This window comes from Astatotilapia calliptera, chromosome 5 (genome assembly GCF_964374335.1).
Source record: "Astatotilapia calliptera chromosome 5, fAstCal68.1, whole genome shotgun sequence".
NCBI lineage: Eukaryota > Metazoa > Chordata > Actinopteri > Cichliformes > Cichlidae > Astatotilapia > Astatotilapia calliptera.
In genome coordinates, this window is record NC_137426.1 from 20,506,176 (window position 1) to 20,526,590 (window position 20,415).

General features: G+C 39.9%; 2 protein-coding genes across 4 annotated transcripts; both read right to left on the reverse strand.

Annotated features, from left to right (window-relative positions):
• Positions 1-994: 994 nt before the first annotated feature.
• eps8l3a (EPS8 signaling adaptor L3a) lies at positions 995-10,667 on the reverse strand. 3 transcript variants are annotated; one of them, XM_080301869.1, is made up of 19 exons: positions 10,538-10,667; positions 9,181-9,260; positions 8,991-9,064; positions 8,668-8,732; positions 8,418-8,576; positions 7,431-7,580; positions 7,269-7,333; positions 7,086-7,177; positions 6,872-6,984; positions 6,620-6,734; positions 5,895-5,968; positions 5,721-5,795; positions 4,536-4,681; positions 4,212-4,428; positions 4,101-4,126; positions 3,932-4,028; positions 3,734-3,841; positions 3,157-3,242; positions 995-1,392 (listed from the first exon to the last, which is right to left on the reverse strand). In XM_080301869.1, the coding sequence occupies exons 2-19, from the start codon at positions 9,243-9,245 to the stop codon at positions 1,158-1,160; spliced, it is 1,962 nt and encodes a 653-aa protein (XP_080157995.1). In that variant the 5' UTR covers positions 9,246-9,260; positions 10,538-10,667; the 3' UTR covers positions 995-1,157. The 3 variants fall into 3 exon arrangements, with proteins under 3 accessions (XP_080157995.1, XP_026022188.2, XP_080157994.1); XM_026166403.2 differs by lacking the exon at positions 10,538-10,667 and having other exon boundaries at positions 995-1,148; positions 1,260-1,392; positions 9,181-9,281; XM_080301868.1 differs by lacking the exon at positions 10,538-10,667 and having other exon boundaries at positions 9,181-9,281.
• A 4,809-nt stretch (positions 10,668-15,476) lies between these two features.
• LOC113021698 (interferon regulatory factor 6-like) lies at positions 15,477-17,396 on the reverse strand. The gene is made up of 4 exons (XM_080301870.1): positions 17,089-17,396; positions 16,226-16,618; positions 15,900-16,018; positions 15,477-15,791 (listed from the first exon to the last, which is right to left on the reverse strand). The coding sequence occupies exons 1-4, from the start codon at positions 17,369-17,371 to the stop codon at positions 15,618-15,620; spliced, it is 969 nt and encodes a 322-aa protein (XP_080157996.1). The 5' UTR covers positions 17,372-17,396; the 3' UTR covers positions 15,477-15,617.
• Positions 17,397-20,415: the final 3,019 nt, after the last annotated feature.

Genomic DNA, 20,415 nt, shown 5'->3' on the forward strand with positions numbered 1-20,415 from the left:
TCGGTTTCTATCTGTTCACTTTTACACCTTGTTGTTTACTGTTTATTATGCTAATTATGTCCAACATATAGTCCACCCTACCTCACAAATCATGTCTTTTTGGAGCCCAGCAGCAGTATTCAAGACTGCAACTCACAGCAATCAACTGCTGACATACTGAAAACTACATAAAAGTCCCATTATAGTTTGCATAGTTCAAATTAATATATTACTCATATAATTAATATATTGAAGCCAACCATCAGGAAAAAAGAAAAAGCAACAACTCCTTTTACTTCAGAAGCTCACGTTTCTGGTATTGTTGTATTAATACCAATATTTCAATATATAAAGGAGATTGAGCTCAGTAAATAGTAGCACATGAGGGTCAGAGATAAAATACGTGAAGTCGAGTAACACTGAGTGGGAGCCAACACAGAAACACAGCATATATTCAAACATGGCGTTAACAGTTAACATGTTCGGCATCATTTACATTACTAACCTCATAGTGCTCTAAGTATTCTGATACTCAGTGTGTGTTTGTTTTCAGCTGAGGTTTTCTTCTTTGTTTTTACAGCCATGTAACTGTGTAGACATTATGATTATTATGATCATTTTTATCATTTTTTTAAATTCTGCCTGATTTTATTTCCATTAATCTGTAGCCTTATTGCTTGAGATGGACTGCCAGAGTTTTACAGATTCAGATGCCTCTGAGGTTCACGTGTAATGACTCGACAACAAAATAAAGCATGTTAATTCACCCAGGTTGTGTCACACTTTTATTTACAGGTTATGCTGTGACAAATTAGACTCCAACTTTTTATTACAGAATTCAAGCGATTACTGATCTTATATTACACAAGACGACAACACGACTATCTGTGTGTATGTATATGTGTGTGTGTATATATGTGTATGTGTGTGTGTGTATATATATATATATATATATATATAGATAGATAGATAGATAGATAGATAGATAGATAGATAGATAGATAGATATAGATATATATAGATATATATATATAGATATATTTCAAACGAGACGTAAGTATGCACTGTAAACTCAAAGCTCAAAGTTTTCAGTCTGATCATCGGTGACCAGTTTTGGTCCTCTTCTGTCCCCTTTGATGTCCCGTCACTGGTCTCACTTAACTGGAAGCCTAAAGTGTTCACAAAAGACAGAGCAGAGTTGTCTGTGCTACATGCAGCATGCTTCTATAGAAACTCCACATGGATGGGAGAAGCGAGTGAAGCAGTGCTTTGTCACTTACGGCTAGCTGCGACCTGACTGCGTTTAACTGGAAGAAGACTCGGCCTCCTTCCTCGGGACACATCACCTTCAGCTCCTCTCTGGTCATGCCCAGAAGCGTAGCGCCGCTCACCACACCGAGACAGCGTACAGTGCTGCAGGAGATAAATAACATGGATCTGTGTTTCTCACACTTTGGAAAACCTGCTTAGTGTGCAGCAGTACACACAGCTGTGTCTTTATATACCTGCAGATTTATATAGCCAAGCTAAGTACCTCCCATGATTCACTATCTTGCAGAGCCGTTTTTAGCAACAAAAACATGAAGTGATCATTTTCTGTATGACTTTAACAGTTTCTCGTGTAATTATGGAGAACTTTTGGCCCACTCTTCTGTTAAGTTGTAGACATTTGTCCATGCACAGCTCTCTTAAAGTACCACCACAGCATTTCAGTCAGTTGCAGGTCTGGACTTTGGATCAACGCCTGTATTTTTTCACTTTCAGTGATTCTGTTGTAAATTTACCGCTGTGCTTGGGATCATTGTTGCATCACTCACTTTTAGCCAAACATGGTATATGGCCTCACATTAGACTCTACAAATACTGTGGTACTCAGAGGATTTTGTGTCAGTTCAATGACTGCATCATACTCAGGGCCTGTGGCTGCCAACAAAACCTAAATCATCACCCCTCCATCAACGTGCTGTCGGGTGGTATGAGGTGTTTTTTTTTTTTGTGCTGATATGCTGTGTTTGGCTTTCCCAAATGTGGCCAAACATTTTGATCTCATCTGTCAAAAGGTCATTGTTACAGAAGTCTTGTAGTTTGTTCTTAGTGTAGCTTAGGCTTGGCAAACACAAACCATGCAGCCACGTTCTTTTTAGAGAGAAGAGGCTTTTTCCTGGCAATCCTTCCAAACAAGCCATAGTTGTTCAGTCTTTATGCTGTCAGGAACTTTTACATTTAACATGCTGAGGCCTGTAGAGTCTGAAAAGTGTGAGTCTTGGATTTTTTGCAGTTCCTCTGCATTGCATGGTCTGACCTCGGGTTGAAAAGTCTACTCCAGGGAAGATTGGAAAATCTTGAATGTTTTTCATTTGCGAAAAATCTTTCTCACTGTAGAGTGAAAGACTTCAAATTATTTGAAAATGACATTTCTTATGTCTTGGCAATGCTAACTGCCAAGACTTCAGCTTTTATAGAGTTGCTCACACTCGCTGATGATCAGTACTTACTGCTTCCATAGAGATTAAGAGGGTAAAGGAGAACTCAGATTTTCACACGGTGCTTCTGCTTTTTGGATTAAATACATAATAACACAGTGCAATCGGTAGCGTGGCTGAGCGGTCTAAGGTGCTGGATTAAGGCTCCAGTGTCTTTGAATCCCACCGCTGCCATGAATAGTTTTGGGGCTTGAGTAAGGTACCGTCTCTACACACTGCTCCCTGTGTGCTGGATTGGTAGCTGCCCACTGCTTACTGGTAGAATGGGTTAAATGCAGAGGACTAAGCAATTTCTACAGGGTTAATAAAGTATACATTAATATGTCATGTTTTGTTGTTCAGCTAAGGTTGTTTTTAATATTTATACTTAACAGACTGAAAAAATGAATAAATAAAGCTGAAATGTATGAAAATTGCGATAATTTTGATAATTGATAACACTAATATTAATATGAAGGAGAACAGAGATGATTGCAGATGTCACAGCAGGTTGATCATCCACATCTGAGACCATTTTTACTCTTTAACTGTTTGTCCACATTTGTCCCTCCTCCCTGATATTTCAGCTGATCTTTCTGACCTTCATGTTTCTTTTTATGCAGACACTGGATAGTAAATGCCAGAAACTAGCACCAAGGCCACCTGCACAGCCAATTCATTACATTAGGGAGTGAAGAATTCTGGTTGTACTCACATTTTACTGAAGCCCTTGTCTTCGAGCCAGGCTTTCACTTCGGCAGGCTTGGACCTCTTTGTTAGGACAGGTGAGGCCACAATTTCCTTTGAAAATGGAACAATAATGTATTATTAGTTTAAGTGTAAAGTAGTATTACTTTAATTAAGTCTGAAAATAAAAATGCACATACAGCTTGCTATATAGTTTAAACTATATGATTATTGGTTTTTGCTCATGTCCGTTCCTGTTTTATTTTGTGATTCCTGGTCTCTTTTACACAGTTGAAAGTTTTACTTCCTGTCTTTGTTGGGCTTTCTGCTTTGTTTTACAGAAGTAAACATCAAATTAGAAGGGCAAAAACACTCAGCAGTGACTCATTACAAGTAATGTTTCTTGTATTTATAGTAAATTCCCAGTTTCCTGGAGTGTGGAATGAAACAGGAATGGGATCACTCCCATTAGCACCTGTGGCTTGGCAAAAGTCTAATCCTGCACAAACATGCTTTTTATTTCTTATCATCTACGCTCAGAATAATTCAGTGTTTGTGTATCTTTAATGTGAACTGTAACGTGTTCGTGTCTGCTAAGTGGTAACCTCTTCATCAGGTTGGTGATCATTATCGCTCAGGATATTACTGGGGACAAAGCCTTCCTCCCCTCTGTCATTCCTCACTTTCCACCACTGCTTGGACTTGTCCAGCAGCTGTAGGCACAAATAAAGCAAATATGGAGGCAGTTAACAAAACAAATGCGAGTAGGGACAGAAAAATCGGATGAGTCACTTTGCTGATACCTGAACTGTTTCTCCTTTTCTCACGGTGAGCTCTCTTTGGTTTCTTGAAATGAAGTCAGACTTCACACGCACTTCTCGCGGTTTTGGCTCCACTGAGCTGGGAAAAAGTCAAAATCAAAAACACTCACTTTGCACTGAATCATTGACTCCTTTGTGTGTTCATGCGTACCGTGTAGGTTTCCAACTGGCATACGTCTGTGTGGAAGAAGAAAATAGCATTGATGTGAACTTCTGTGCTTTTTATTTAAGTAACTAGAAGATACTTGAATGCTTCGTTTACCTGACTGGGCGCAGGTTGCCGATCCTCCTGCCTGGTTACTGGTTTACTGGGTCCAGGTTGTGGGCTCTTTGGTCTGGCCACAGATTTGGGTGCACTCCTCTGTCTGGTCAGAGGTGGAGTGGGGGGAGGTTCTGCAGTGACTTCAGGGGGCTGCCAGCCATCGAAGAACTGCGGGGTGTAGGTTGGAATGTCCTCATCATCTTCTGGCCACTGGGTACTGATAACAGTAAGAGTACATGTTTGATTGCCCTGCTGACATTTAACAGAACACTTTCTCAGCTGTAAACAAAAAGAAGTCAAAGTATAAGAGATGTCTTGTTACACCTGGGAATGTTCCAGGCATCTCCCAGAGACTGCCACAGCTCGTCCTCCTCCGTGGACGCCTCTTCACTCATGAGACGGATACACTGAGGGGTCAGCAACGGCGCAATAATGCTGGGCGGCAGAACCTCAGGACAGTGTGACACCACCTGATGAGGGCATTAACAATTAATAACGAATATAAGTCCAGTGGAACAGTGGTGTGCACAGCCCACCCTGAGCAGGTGGAAGGCTTGCTGAGATGACAACAGGAGGTGTCTGTGCAGTTTAAAGTCCAGCCAGTGAGCAAATGAGAATCAAATCCCCAGTTAAGTTAATTCCCAGTGTTTAAACACTCATTAACAGTTCTTTATGTGACAGCACTTTTACAAAAGCCAAACGAAGAATATCAGCATGAACACCTCATAACAACTGTCAAGCACAGCGATGGAGTGGTGATGATCTGGGCTCGTTTGCAGCCACAGGACCTGGAAACCAGTCACTGAAGCAACCATGAACTGCAAAGTATTTTGAAGTAAAACATGAGGCCCTCTGTGTAACACTTCAAGCTTTCATTAAACTGGTTATAAGTAGGACCATGAGCCTAAGCAGAGCAGCATATTTCTAACAGAACAGCTGTAAAAGAAAAGAATGGATGTGTTGCAACCTCCAAACTAACCCAACTGAAATGCTGTGGGGCGACCTTAAGAGAGCTGCGCATAAATAAAATGCCCACAACACTCAATTAACTGACACAACCCTGTAAAAAGGTGTGGGCCAGAATTTCATCACAGTGATGTGAGAGACTGATAAAGTCACAAAACAATTAGTGCTAAAAGTGGTTCTACAAGCTAATGAATCATGGGTGCAGTCCTGTGAAAAAACATCTTTTTAACTACGTTTCACAGTCAGGGTGCTTCGGTTTTGAAATGACCTGTGTGAGCAGAGTCGGCTTTGAAGAAATGACTTTTAAAACCAATTTTGTTTTAGTCCTGCTTTTAAGCAGCTCTGTTATGCGTGATTTTTAAAATGTCCTTGCTATCTTTCCTCAGATTTCTTCCTCACTGCCCACTCTAGACTATCATTAATTTAATCCATTTATGTTTTCCGTTATATTTGCGATCGCGTGGGTGGGCGTATGTGTGAAGGTGGAAACAGTGCTGGGAAATTCTAAAGATGATGCCAAAAATGTTTTTAATAGTCACTTACGAATTTTAACGAGACAAAAAAGGAGCGGACAAATTCAGGAGCACTGGGATTGTTGATCTTTCCATTGAGCTCCCCCTGTCAAAGAAAGATGTCGCACATGCTGTATGTTACACAGGAACAACACACAGACCCACAGCATGATGATATTGTGTTAACGGAAAAGGGGGAACAAACCAGCAGGTTTAAGCCGAATTTAATTTTATGGAGGCATTCTTCAAATTCTTCTTGAGAGGGCATGCTGTCCATGACTGAAAAATAAAAAACAAACAATAAAGATAAATAATTAAATAAACATGCAGACATCACAGCTGCTAATATTTATTAGAATAAAATGTATTTTTATATAAATATAGAGCTTAAAGTAAAGGCAATACATTTGTTTAAATACAGATTATAGTCTTTGTCATTTTAGCCAGCCCACAGCAATCTACAGTTATGTAATGAATATAGACCAAAGCTGAAACTCACAGCTAAACTAAACTAACATCTAAAATTCTGTTTTTAATACTAAATTAAAAGAAAAAATAGAGGTCCTTCCTTTTTGATAAAGTATATAGTTAGGGTTGGATCAGGTGACCTTGAATTCTCCCTTAGTTATCTAGGCTGGAGGTTTCTTCCTGTTAAAAGGGAGCTTTTCCTTCCCACTGTCGCCATAGTGCTTACTCATAGAGGGTCCTCTGATTGTTGGGGTTTTCTCTGTTTTCTCTGTATTTTTATGGGGTCTTTACCTTACAATATGAAGCACGTTGAGGCAACTGTTGCTGTGATTTGGTGCTACATAAATAACACTTAATTGAATTAAACTGAATTGAGTTAAACCAGGCGCTGCTGGAAGCTGTGAATTTCACACAATATGGGATTTTTTTTCAAGTGTGCTTTTAATTTTTGCGTAAAATGACCTTTCCCCTTTTTCTTCTTCTTCTTCGTCTTCTTCTTCTTTGCATTTTTAGCTTCTGCTGCAGCTAATTGTCCCATGAAGATTTCGATGTCCCTTAAAATATGATTCAACATATCCTGCAAGAAAGAAAAAAGCCACTGAGAAAAGAGGAATTTACTCATTTATTCTTCCCTTATCAGATGTTATTAAAGATGCTTTCTGATTTAAGCATGCAAAGAAGAAGCAAAATATACTTCTCCTAAAGAAAACTCACCACATTCCTGTCCAGCTCCGTGTATGAACGAGGTACGTCTTTACGCATGAAGGGCTCCTCATCATCCTCCTCATCTTCAGGCAGTAACATTTCAGGATCATGCAAATGGTCTTCTATACACACAACCACAAACAGATGAAAAAGAGGATGAATACGCCATCATCACACCAATAACAGTGCATCAGTACCACCATGTATGCTGTCACAACCTTACCATAGTCAGGCTCACTCCACTGCCACGCTGGTTCAGCTGCAGGCTCTGGCTCGCTGGGTTTAGGGATTACTGCAGGTTTCACTCCTTCATTTCTGATTTTTTTTTAAAAAAAGGTGAGATACAGTTTCACAAAGAAAACTTTAATAAAGATTAAAGTGTATGGACACAGAAATTTTACAGTACTTGATGCCTGAATTCTGTCCCTGGCGTGCCAGTGCTAGTGAGAGATGTTTTTCAACATAGTCGGCCTGTAAAAAAACAAAGAAAAAATTAGAAAATCACTTGCCCTTTGCTTTCGCTTGATATGAGTCATGATGGCAGCCATCTCGGCCGGTTTGCCCTCACCCTGACATCATCACACTGGAACATGAAGACAGTGTGGTTGCGTTTTTTCCTGGCCTGGACTGACACTGTGAGCAGAGAGTTAAACACCCCGGCGTTCAGCACAGCGGTGAACTCCTGGATGTCACTGAGAGGCATCGACTCCAGCTCGTCCTGAAAAAGCACAGTAGCAAAGTCATCACAGAGGATGTTGGGTTGTTGATTCACATGTTTTTATAGCTTCTATCATTGCAGGAGAAAAGCTTGAACATCATTAAACAGTACTGTGAAAACCTCTGGAGTCACAGCTCCATGTTTTTATGTTTTGCTAGAGAAACTGAAAATATTTAAATGAATGTATTAAAATGTTTAAAAAAATAAATGGCTATAGAGTACAAAAGCCAAAAACAAAGTCTGCATGATTCTAATGAACTTGAAAATAAATATTTCACATGACCACATTTATTCTTCAACACAGTCTGAATTCTCTTTGTTTTCCTTTGGGGTTTTTTTTAAGTAGTCTTCAGGAATAGTTCTTCATGAGTCACATTCAAAGCTCTTCTTTGGAAGTTTCTGCCTTTTGTTCTGTTCTCTGTCAAAATAATCCTACACTGTTTCAATAATGTTGATGTTTGGGCTCTAGGCAGGCGATGACCGATAATGATCCGCAGTGAGTTTCTTATCCAGGTATGTTTTTACCCTATTGGTTAGTGTGTCCTAATAAATAAATAAATCCTAATAAATAAATAAGGTTTTAAAGGGTTTTAAGATGAAATGCTACTGGCAAATGTGCATTTTCCTCTTACTGACATACACGTGGTTGCCTCTCCATGTTATTAGCTCTGCCCAGAACTTTCAACCCACCTGTATGACACATGACAGCGGGTCTGCATTTTACTATACTTTTGATATCAGACATTTATGCAAATTGGCACAAATTTAATGATAACTCATCCAATTAACTCATTCCAGTTTAAATAGACTTTTTGTAAGCTGCGCTGTGGTTGTTACCTTGTTTTCAATATCTGTGAGCATCATTTTGGTGCCTTGCACCTCCAATTGCATGGTCTGACCCCACACATGACCCATCTCCTCCAGCAGGTTCAAACGGTCCACACAGTCTGTGATGTTTTTCAGGTCCTTCCCGTCCAGGTCACAGGTGAACAGGTGCTGCGGCACAGAAGGATTAAAACAGAAGTTTGACACTATCCAGAGACACGTACATTTGGATGTATAATAGAAAATGTTCTTAATACTCCACCTCCACCCTGCACTGAAAGTTGCCCATCATCTTGTTTATTGATGCTGCATACTCCTGCCTCTGCACTGCTGAAACACAAAGCAGGTCTTTATGTTCTTTGTTCTTCTTTTCACAAATACAATTAAAGGTGGAAGCATAATAATAATAATAATAATAATAACAATTGACAATTGAAATATTTAGGATGGAAAGGCAGCAATGACATAGTCAAATGATCAGTTGCATAAGGTCATAAAAGAAATAAATATCCAATAAGATAAATCAGAGTTATATATATATGAAATTAAAACCTATTAGTACGTTTAACAGCAATGTTTACTTACAGTAAACTGATTTTGCACTTGGCCTCGACATATTTGAGAGCCGTGATGGCGCTTCATCCATCGTGGAATAACCACTGTCACAGAAAAACAAAAACCCAAATATAAACCTTTGAACCTTTGAATAAAATAAATGAATAAAGCAATCAGCCAATTGATTGTTGCCCAGATAAAAAATTGCCAGAATACATACTTGGACTGGAGTGAGTCTGCATAGCTGCTGGTATCACAGCCAAAGGGGCTGTTATTCCTGAACATACTGACTGGACTCACCTGGAACATCACATGAATCATACACACGTCATACATGAGTGGACTCACCCACCTGTATCTGAAATCAACCCATAAATCTTCCACTTTTACAGGTTTATTGTGTTAAGTCTGAGCTAATTAGAGGAATGAAAATTAAATTAAAAGGCGGAGAATTATAAACGGATCAAGAAAACAATCTTGTGGTAACACAGAAATGTGGTCAGTTACATCACAACTGCACACCTGCAGTGACACATGACCAAACACACTGAACACAACACACAAATATGATACAAATAAAACAACGTGCACTGTACATCTAACATCTATCTATCTATCTACACATCAAAATAATTAAGGGAACACTTAAATCAGATCTTGATTAATGACATATGAAGAATACATGAGGTTCAAATCCTGACTGACATATGATGTGTGTTAGGATGCCTGGGTCGTTGACCCAGGGTTTTTGAGTTTATTATATTATTATTTCTAGTCTTTGGTTTCTTTGAGTTCTGTCTTATGGTTTATGTCTCTGTCTTCTCTAGTTGCTCTGTCTCCCCTGTCAGCTGTATCCCCTTGTCTAGTTCGCGTCTCTGTGTATCCTTAGTTGCTATATCCCCGTGTCCAGTCAGTGTCTGTGTCTGCCCTGGTCCCACATCTCTGTTCCCTTTGTTATAGTGCCTGCCTGTGAGTCTGTGTTATGTTTCCTGTTTTACTTTGAAAGTCCATGTCTGATGTTAATGTGTCTGGTTTTGCTTCCCCTTGTCTCGTTAGGCCTTATTTGCCCCAGCTTTGTTTTCCTCCTGTTACCCATTCCCTGAGTGCTCCCTCTGTGTATTTAAGCCCTGTGTTTCTCTTTGTCTGTGTCGTGATCTACCGTTTACCTAGCTGTGTGTTCTGTCAGTCCATTTTGATTTTTTCCAGTTATGTTATATTTGAGTTGACATCTGGCTCTGGAGTCTGCACCTTGGGTCCTATTCCTGTCTGCACACAGCCTACACATAACAATGTGTAGTTGGTTTAAAAGTGGCGTAATGACAGTCAGTGGAAACCAAAATCATTAAACCTTTAAAAGTTTGGATTCAAAACCACACCACGAATTCATTTACATAATTATTCAAGTTTTCCCTTATTCTTTAAATTTTATTTTGAAAAGCATGTTTTTAAATTATGTTGATAGCCGTGAATAAAGAGAAGAACTAAGTCCAACCTTTCAGCAAGCCTTCGCCGTACATCGTTCAGACAAACAATAAAGACATATTCAGTGTACCGCTGATATTGTCACCAATTCTTACCTTTTGTTGTTAGTTCCTTATGCGTTGTTTTTGCTTCCAGTCAAACTCTGCTCATGTTTGAAACCCACACTTTGTCGATGTACGGCTTAGACTTCCTCATCAGAGAGAAGGACAAAGTCCGGATCTGTGGAAGAGCCACCTGGATGAGGGCGTGAGATCTTTAGTAGTATCCCGTTTGAGCAAAGGTTACCAGATATCGTGGAAATCCCCTCCCATCAATAAATGCTACAAAGAAAACTTGATCAGCATTTTGCATTCTTTCCATTTGTAAATATTAAGATAAGAGGACACTACTTAATTATTCTTCCATATTGGTTCAATAGTCTGCTGTTATGTAATCTGTATATCTGTTGTATTCTCTATACATAAATACATTTGGGGCTAATGCTAAATGGGTACAAGTGAAACAAGGTTAAAAGAGAGAGAGAGAAGGAAATCTAAACACCGTTGTAGCACTTAAAGTCTCCCTTTTACGTCTCCTTCCTTTAGCTTTAAATGCCCTGTTATAAATGTTCAAAAAGGATTATGACACCATCTACCTGGCTTGTTGATTTTTATGTCCTCTTAGCAGATATCACAAAGCCAAACATTAACCAGACACAGCGTGTCACAGCATCCAGTGTGAATGTATTTAGCTCAAATGATCTATGAAAACTTTACCAGATTGAGAATAATTTGTTCACCACATTTGCTTTGATTGCTTCTATACGACTGAGATCACCCTTCCAGAAAGTAAACCGAGGAGCCTGCTGAACAGCAGGAAGTGGCTACTGTACCATGTCATTATTTTGGGATGCTTGTACTATAAACAATGTCTCATTAAAGTTTTGCTACTTTTTTATTGCCATTTTGCTGTATTTAAGAGGGAACATGGCTCATTCAAGCCGCTGTAACTGGCTTTGCAGATTAAGATCTTCAAATCCAAAAATATGACAAATCATAAAAGCATGACGTTACACACCAGATTAAATGTATAAAAACCTGAAAAAAATGAGCTCTTTTGTCACTACCCAAAGCGGCAATATTATTCAAAAGTGTAATACCTATGTTGAGAAAAGCCTTGAGTCATCCCTCATTTCCTTAGTTTTTATTTCCAAGGAGCCAGAACTTTTTTATGAGTGGTTTTGAGTGATAGTTCTCCAGGCTTTCTGGCGATCTATCAAAGTTTTTCTTTAGAATTGGCTACTTTTTCACTCACTTTCAGTTCAGTCCTTGTTTGTGACCATTATCAGAAGAATGTTTTTGTTTGCAACGCTAATTAAGAATGACCTATGAGTCATTCAAACATTAAAAAGGCCCCTGAGTCAAGGGATGAATCGGTGTTGGGTCTACACATAACAGACAACTTGGCAAAGGACCCGATTGTGTCTTTAGGCACTTTGTTATAAACAGCCTGAGACAAAAACATATAATTCTTTCCTAGAGGTGCTGTTTGCCCTGAGGCAAGGCAGATAACTACTTAGAACCTCAAGCCAGTGAAATGCCTCCAAGTGCTGACAGACTTCAAACAACAAAAATGGCATTAAAAAAGCAGACATGGAAAATGCTGAGTGGCTCACAATTGGTCATGGATTGGAGCTAAACATTATTGAAGCAATGTGGGATCCTGTTGACAGAGAACAGAACAAAAGGCTATCAACATCCAAATAAGAGCTTTGAATGTCCTTCAGGAAGCCTGGAGAACTATTCCTGAAGACTACTCAAAGAAATGACAGGAAATCTTGACTAACAGAGTTCAAACGGTGCTGAAGAATAGAGGTGGTCAAACCAAATATTAGCTTTCAAGCTCATTCCAGTTGTTTAGACTTTAGTTTTTCCTTCTGTGCTGTATTTCTGTGTATAATTGCACGTTTCAATAAATCTATTTCCCATCTTTGTCACAAAATATAAAGAAATGATAAGTGTGGCTGAGGTGTGAACCCTGACTCAGCTGCAGGGGAGGGGTGGTGCAGTGAGCTCAAGGGTGCCAGAGAGGTTGGAGGGACAGGTGGATGTGATTGTGCTGATGAGGATTTCCCTTTTTTTAGTGATGTTGGACAGCAGAGGGCAGGAGAGGGCACAGCTGACTGGAAAGTTGGCTGCCATGTGTGCCAAGCCAGGAGTGTGCAATAAAAGCTAAACAAAACTGAAAGACGGTGTGTTGGGTCGGAATCATTTACAGTGCGTAGTTTAACACAATGCAGGGGACTATATATAATAAAATCTCTTGTATTCAAAAGATTCAAATAGGGATGTGTCCAGGAAAGAAAGGATTTTAAAGCAAACATGCTTCTCTTTCTTTGTCTGTTAGACAGACATAAAAATAATAATACATGTTTGATGAGCAAGTCATTTATTTTGTATGATTTTTAGTTGAACGCTTTTTTCTGACGAATATCAACATTTTCTCAGTCGAAGAAATAAAAAAATGAGCGCTGGAAATTGACCACCTCCAAAATAAAGAGGATACACTGCTCAGAGGCTCTGGCTGGAGGAACAGATGTTTGTCAGATTAACAGTTTAACTCATCACTGTCACATAGATTTGTGATACATTAAATTTGACATAATTTTTTAAAGGTTTCTAAGTGTAAGTGACTCAACAGACACACGTTCAGTGCCTGCTCTGTGACTTTAACACTACAGTATGTTGTGCTGATCTCATGCTTGCTGTTGTTTAACTAAACCACTGGAGGTCAGCTGTGTTTCATTGAACACATTTATCATTTCTGGGGAGCTGATTTGCAATTAACTCAAATCTCTCAACCTCCAGAATCAACAGCAAAAATAAACAATGTTTTAACAAAGTCTGTTTTTTTATGAGCAGACATTCACACACCAGCCAGTTCACTGGAGACACCTGTTCATCTTCTTGTTAACATTAACATGTAATCAGCACATCACATGGCGGACACCCCATGCAATGAGATTCAATTCAATTCAATTTTATTTATATAGCGCCAAATCACAACAAAAGTCGCCTCAAGGCGCTTCATAGATACAGAGAAAAACCCAACAATCATATGACCCCCTATGAGCAAGCACTTTGGCGACAGTGGGAAGGAAAAACTCCCTTTTAACAGGAAGAAACCTCCGGCAGAACCAGGCTCAGGGAGGGGCGGCCATCTGCTGCGACCGGTTGGGGTGAGAGAAGGAAGACAGGATAAAAGACATGCTGTGGAAGAGAGACAGAGGTTAATAACAGATATGATTCAATGCAGAGAGGTCTGTTAATACATAGTGAGTGAGAAAGGTGACTGGAAAGGAAAAACTCAATGCATCATGGGAATCCCCCGGCAGCCTACGTCTACGAGATATTTACACATGATCACGATAACATGCTGAAGTTCACACTGAATATCAGAATAGGTTGAAAAAGGTGATTTAATAGATATGTATGTATATACTGTGAACACTATACAGATGCAATTTGAAAATTTGAATATCATGCAAAACTTCATTTATTTCAGTAACTCAACTTAAAAGGTGAACGAAAATATGATATCGATTGGCAAAGAGAGATATTTCAAGCCTTTATTTGTTATGATTTTGATGACTATGGCTTACAGCTTATGAAAACTCCAAATTCAAAAGCTCAGAAAATGTAAATATTGTGAAAAGGTTCAATATTGTAGGCTCAAAGTGTCACACTCTAATTAGTTAATTAATCCAAAACACCTGCAAAGGGTTCCTGAGCCTTTAAATCAGGGGTGCCCAATCCTAGTCCTCGAGAGCTACTGTCCTGCAGTTTTTATGCATCCCTAATGGTTTGATTACCTCTTCAGCATGCCATCCATCAAGTTTGGCAAAGGCCTGATAACAAGCCATTCATTTGATTCAGGTGTGTCAAAACAAGGATGCATCTAAAACCTGCAGGACGGTAGCTCTCGAGGACTGGGATTGGACACCCCTGCTTTAAATGGTCTCTCAGTCTGGTTCAGTGGGAAGACTGCTGACCAGAAAAACCATCATTGACACCCTCCATGAGAAGGGAAAGCCCCAAAAGGTAATTGCAAGAGAAGCTGGATGTTTCCAAAGTGTTGTATCAAAGCACATTAATAGAAAGTTATGTGGAAGGGAAAAGTGTGGAAGAACTGAACAACAAATATCAAAAGCATCTTACCTGGGATAAAGAAAAAAAAGAGCTGGTCTGTTGCTCAGTGGTCCAAAGGCCTCTTTTCTGATGAGAGCAAATTTTGCATCTCATTTGGAAACCAAGGTCCCAGAGTCTGGAGGAAGAATGGAGAGGCACACAATCCAGTCTGTATTTTCCAGTCTGTGTTGATTTGGGGAGCCCTGTCATCTGGCTGGTGCTGATCCACTGTGATTTATTAAGTCCAGAGTCAACGCAGCCGTCTACCAGGACATTTTGGAGTACTTCATGCTTCCTTCCGCAGACGAGCTTTATGGAGATGCTGACTTAATTTTCCACCAGGACTTGGCACCTGCCCACACTGCCAAAAGTACCAAAACCTGGTTCAATGACCATTGGATTACTATGCTTGATTGGCCAGCAAACTCATCTGACCTGAACCCTATAGGGGCACTGCCAAGAGAAAGATGAGAGACATGAGACTGAACAATGCAGAAGAGCTGACGGCCGCTATTGAAGCATCCTGGTCTTCCATAACACCTCAGCAGTACCACAGGCTGATAGCATCCATGCCATGCTGCATTGATGCAGTAATTCATGCAAAAGGGGCCCAAACAAAGTACTGAGTACATATGCATGACCTCTTCAGAGGTCTGTGAGGATCTATGCTCACTGTACTCACAGTCCACAGATCCAAATCCAACAGAGCACGGTTGGGATGTGACAGAGCAGGAGATCCATATCGTTGATGTGCAGCTGACACATCTGCAGCAGCCGAGTGATGACATCATGGAACTAATAAAGTGCATTTTACTCTTATGGCTCAAAGACGAGCATAATTTGTATTTTTGAAAGGATTTCACACAAATTCACAGTCACGCTTTTATTGATAAAATAAACATGCGATCACAGGCTAAATACAGTTACGTTCAACAAGCCATAAAACAATTCAGACCCAAAGTGCAGCAGCAGCATCCATTTCAGAACAAACCCATTACTTTACTGCCTGCTACAGACCCTGGTGGGTCTGTAGCAGGCAGTAAAGCTGCTTTAGCTGGGTCACAATGCTATCCTTGATGTCTTCATTTGAAATCTGGAGGCGGATGCTGCCGCTGTCAAGTGATCGCGTGTTGTCGTCACTAGAAAACAGCTCACTTATCATTCTGGCCACCACTGGAATGACCTGCAGGGTGAAAGAGGGCCGTTAAGTGTTGGGAAAAGACACTTCGCAAGCTTATTTGTTTAAAAATTTCAAGATAGACCACTTAAATTATGTTACACATTTCTTTACCTGGACCATGATAAGTTTCCTCTCCTTGGGTCTTCCATCTGGCCACTCCTCCCCGAAACACAGATTGATCTCATAGTCAGGAGTGCTTGGTGCCTGGCCACGCTGTTGAGCTATCACACCTGCACAGCAAACAAAAAAATATATATTTATAAAAAAAAAATGCTTTTCCACAGGTGCTCAAACTCATTTTACATTGCAGGCCACACCTGCCCACCTTGATCTTAAGGCATGGGCCAAACCGCTGAAACTCCCATTTTTGTCAGTGTAAAGATGCTTAACTACACATTGCATCTCATTTATTAAAAAGAAGTGACATTAATACATACCAGCGAGAAAAGACTCAAGACAGAACAGTTTGACCTTCCTCTGCCGCTCTATGAGATTCGGAGCAGCTGGATTTGGAGCGCAGGGGCCAGACCAGTACACCTTGCACTGACAGAGACGGACTGCGTAGATATCGTGGCCGCTGACCTCCAGGATCAGACCTCTGTCCATCACGTCCAGAAGGCGGTTAGTGAAGACCCTCTGCTTGTCATTGGTGATGTGCTCCGTGGTCGGAAAGCGTAGCTGTTCCAGGTTCACTGGGCCGAACAGCTCTTCCTGATTGACCATGGGCCCGAGGTCTCCGTAGAACAGCCTGCAGCCTAGCGGGTTGCTGACTGTCGCTGGAGGACACATCTCCTTCCCTCTGTAAAGAAACTGCACCTCCAGGTCTGTCACTGGGTCAGAGATGAAGGTGGAAGCGTGTTAAAAAGGAAAATGCAATAAAACTATATTTTAGGTAAAAACAGAAAAAGAACTAAGCTTAATTTTTGAAAAAGGAGAGGTCACAGAAGAGCAGAAACTTCAATTTTACGACCATGGTGCACATACTGGACACATATTCTCAATTAATTAATAAAAAGTTCTGTTTATTTAAAAACAACAACAGGAATAGTGACATCTTCAAGCTTAAAGCAGAGGAGTTGAAACTATCTTTTTATAAAACCAGCAAGTATTGCTGTCTAGAGAAGAGGTTTTCTGATGTTATATTTTCCTAATTTAAACCAATCAAATGTCATGAAGTTCAACTGCACTTGGAGAGCTACAGCAGGTATCCCCTACACCTCAGCCTGCCACAACAAAAAGCTCAAATTATTATTTTAAGTTGAAGTCTGCCAAGCAAGCAGGTGCAACAGTTCACACTCACTTGGAAGGGAACTGATCCACATTTCGGGAGAGGCAAACAAGCCGTCGGGCAGGGGAGGGGGCTGCAAAGACGGATCGGGCAGAGTAACTGGGGGCATGTCGTGTGTCGTTTGCTGCATCTCCACATCCACGGGCTCCTCTTTAGGCCAGGGTTTAACAGGCTCCTCTTTGGACCAGACCTCGTTTGATGGGGGACAGCTGGGAGGCTGCATGGATGACTCAGAACCCATCGGAGACCACATAATGAGAGGAGAGGGGGTGCCTACATGAAGAAAATAATTCATTTACTGTTAATAAGCAATCAAACTGGACATTGCAGAAAAAATTAAAGATGAACGAAGAAAGACGAGAGCGAGCTTTCCACCTGCGCGACCAGCCAGGGCTTCAGGCGGACACGCCGAGGGGTGACTGCCATCCTCACTGGCGAGAAAATCCAAGTGAAATCAGTCCGCCCTCAGAAGTCTTAATACCTTAATACCCCCCCCCCCCCCCCCCCCCCCCAAGCTGGCAGGAGTTTCGACGAAAAAAACAAAACAATGCACACAATGAGTTTGTCTGGACGGTTGATGATGATCCTATCACCATTAGGAGCCAAAAACAGGCCGACAATATCAAACCACTCCCTGAAACTGCTCATGGACTGCAGAAAGCGTGTCAATTGGCCCGCTTTTGTGATTTTTCCCGGTGTTGGCACAGCATACATCATGTGCTTGTTGCTTCCTGTGTGATGCTAATTGTGGGTTGTTGTTTTTTTTTGGTTTTCTTTTGCTTGGGGCGATAGGGTCAGTTTACTGCCAACTGCCTGCAGTATCACCACGATCTGTCTGATCCAGTGCGGTTAACAGATGTTTCCAGTTTCTCCCAACATAAATGTGACCTTAGGGGCTGCAAAGGGTTTAATAGATGATTTCATAGATAAAATAGTGGGAGGCACTCCAAGAACTGAGATACAAGCAAAAGTCCTGCGCAATCACTCATTTCTTTATATGTAGAAGTGGAAATTGGGAATAGATGCAGCAATGCGTTCTAAATTGTACCTTTAGCTACTTAGTTACTAGCAGCCTGCTGCAAAAACACATAATTTGTTCCAATTTCTTTAGTTGAATCTATAAAAAAAATGCCAACAATAAAAAAACAACAACTATCTACATCAGATGAACAGTACCTGAAAGTCATGTCCACAAGAAATAAGTTAAAAAAAAAAAAAAGACATGACACAGGACCTGAGGGATGAATTTGACTCTTCAGTTGATCCGTCTCCTGTTCACTGAAATCCAAATTACACAAGAACTGGAATTCAGTGAAAGTCAGTGGCAACAGCTGTTATGATGTGAGGAATCCAAATTTGAAATTCTTGGTTCAAATCATGTTGAGTGTGGGTATGGTGTTAGGAGAAAGGTACAACAGTTCTGAAGACTAGTTAAAAATTACAAAACAGCTTGCGTAAGAGAGGGTGTTCATATGAAAATCATCCTGCCAAATACTGACTTCCAAGCTTCAGAGAACTGTCCAAATTCATTTTTGCCTTAGATACTGTTTTTACATTGTATGTTTGCAATGATTCAATGAAATGCTGCATTTTTCTGCATGTCGGATAATAGATTTAACAAAAACACTGGCCGGAGTATGTGTGAGTAAAATGCAATGGAAATATATTAAATAAAATGTTTATTCATTCACATAAATAATCATTAAGGACATCCTGCTTGGTATAAACTGAATGTACCAATCAAGTATTTCATTCTACCGGATTCCATTAAAATGAAAATTTAAAAACTGTTCAAAATTACATGGAAAAGTTGCATGTAATTACTGCAAATTAGATAAAGTCAGCATTTTGGATTCACATGATGAAACTACTATAACTGACAAACTGTAAGTTAACGTCTACTTAAATATTGTTACCTGCCCAACCTTCTGTTCACCAATTAAGACCAAACTATGATCTCTTTTACATCTAATATCAAAACAGTTTCTTTAGTTTCACTAACATTTAGCATTAGGTTGTGGCTCTCACACCATTGCACCATCCCTTCTACCTCTGATGTGTCAAACAATACTGCCAAGTTTGTAATGCATAATAAACACTGGATAGAAGTCATACAGGAATTGGCAGACAGTGAATCTGAAGACTGAAATGTGTCCCACTAAAGCAAGCCTCTACGGCTTAAAACAGTGGTATCAGTAGATAGCTTATACACACAAAAATTCACTTTCAGATCATTTGTTCTGATTTTCTTGGATTCTTGAACAATGTCTCTCATGTCCAAACACTCTCTCATACAAATAAATAAATAAATAATTTTTTAAAAAGTCTGAACTAAAATCTAAGAGTGGACAGTAATATGAAGCACTTTGAGCATTCTGCAGACCTTCGTCAAGGCAGCTCACTGCCTGGGCAGTATTTACTTTTGTATTTTTTATATTTGAAAATATTACTTTTAACTGTTGACTTATGATAAGTGGAAGAGGACTGATGGATGATGGATGATGGATAGCACACATGTAGCATTCAATTCATTCTTTAGTAAAATTCATTTAAACGTTTGTAACAAAAATATCATGTGAAAAAAGATTTTGATCACAAGTTTATTTTGTTTTTTTTAAATACAATACTTTACTTTTCTTATTGTAAACAGTTATAACCTGTTACTGTAATCGAAATAACAAGCCACAATAAAGTAATGTGATATTTAGTATCCCAATATTTGATTGTCTGTATGTTGCCAATGCAAACAATGGCAAAAAGCAATGAATTAATTCTATGTCCTGTTATTAGCACTTTGCCCTTCAGATCAATCTATTGACCTTGAAGGAGAGGTCAAAGGTTAAATATGACAGGAGATTTTAAATCTTTCAACATGTTAACACTACACACCACACTTATAAGTCTTTGGGTACACTTTGGCTTGCATACACCTCAGTGTTAATTGTTTACATGACTCCACTCTCCTACAAGGTTTTATCAGAATTCATTCACAACTCTTCAAGCTCTAAAGTTCACAGACAAAATTATGGCACGCACTCACAAACGGTTGCAAAAACATAACCTGCTTGGCTCAGTTAATAACAATCTAGTGGTAAAATAGTGCAGCTAGAAATCGGTTTCTCTGTGTACTCTTTTTGCTTCATGAAGATATCACCACAACCTGGGATGCAGTCGCTGCAGTTGTGACATTTTGTTTCATTTCACACATCGGTCATGTTGTCTTCTTCTGACTTCCTGGAATTACGGTGAATAAATATGACACAGGAGATCCGGGTTAACAAGTGACTCAAACTGACTGCTTCATTGTTACATTTGTCAACCAGCAGGTGTCAGCTTAGT

Excerpts from the sequence above, each read along its gene's own strand:
- eps8l3a (XM_080301868.1), bottom strand. The coding sequence starts at position 9,281 with ATGATTCATGTGATGTTCCAGGTGAGTCCAGTCAGTATGTTCAGGAAT. Across the intron at positions 7,581-8,417 it reads TCACAGATATTGAAAACAAG|GACGAGCTGGAGTCGATGCC; the intron begins GTAACAACCACA and ends GTGCTTTTTCAG. Across the intron at positions 4,429-4,535 it reads GATGCCTGGAACATTCCCAG|TACCCAGTGGCCAGAAGATG; the intron begins GTGTAACAAGAC and ends TACTGTTATCAG.
- LOC113021698 (XM_080301870.1), bottom strand. The coding sequence starts at position 17,371 with ATGAATTATTTTCTTCATGTAGGCACCCCCTCTCCTCTCATTATGTGG. Across the intron at positions 16,619-17,088 it reads GTGGATCAGTTCCCTTCCAA|TGACAGACCTGGAGGTGCAG; the intron begins GTGAGTGTGAAC and ends TCTCTGACCCAG. Across the intron at positions 15,792-15,899 it reads GGAAACTTATCATGGTCCAG|GTCATTCCAGTGGTGGCCAG; the intron begins GTAAAGAAATGT and ends TTCACCCTGCAG.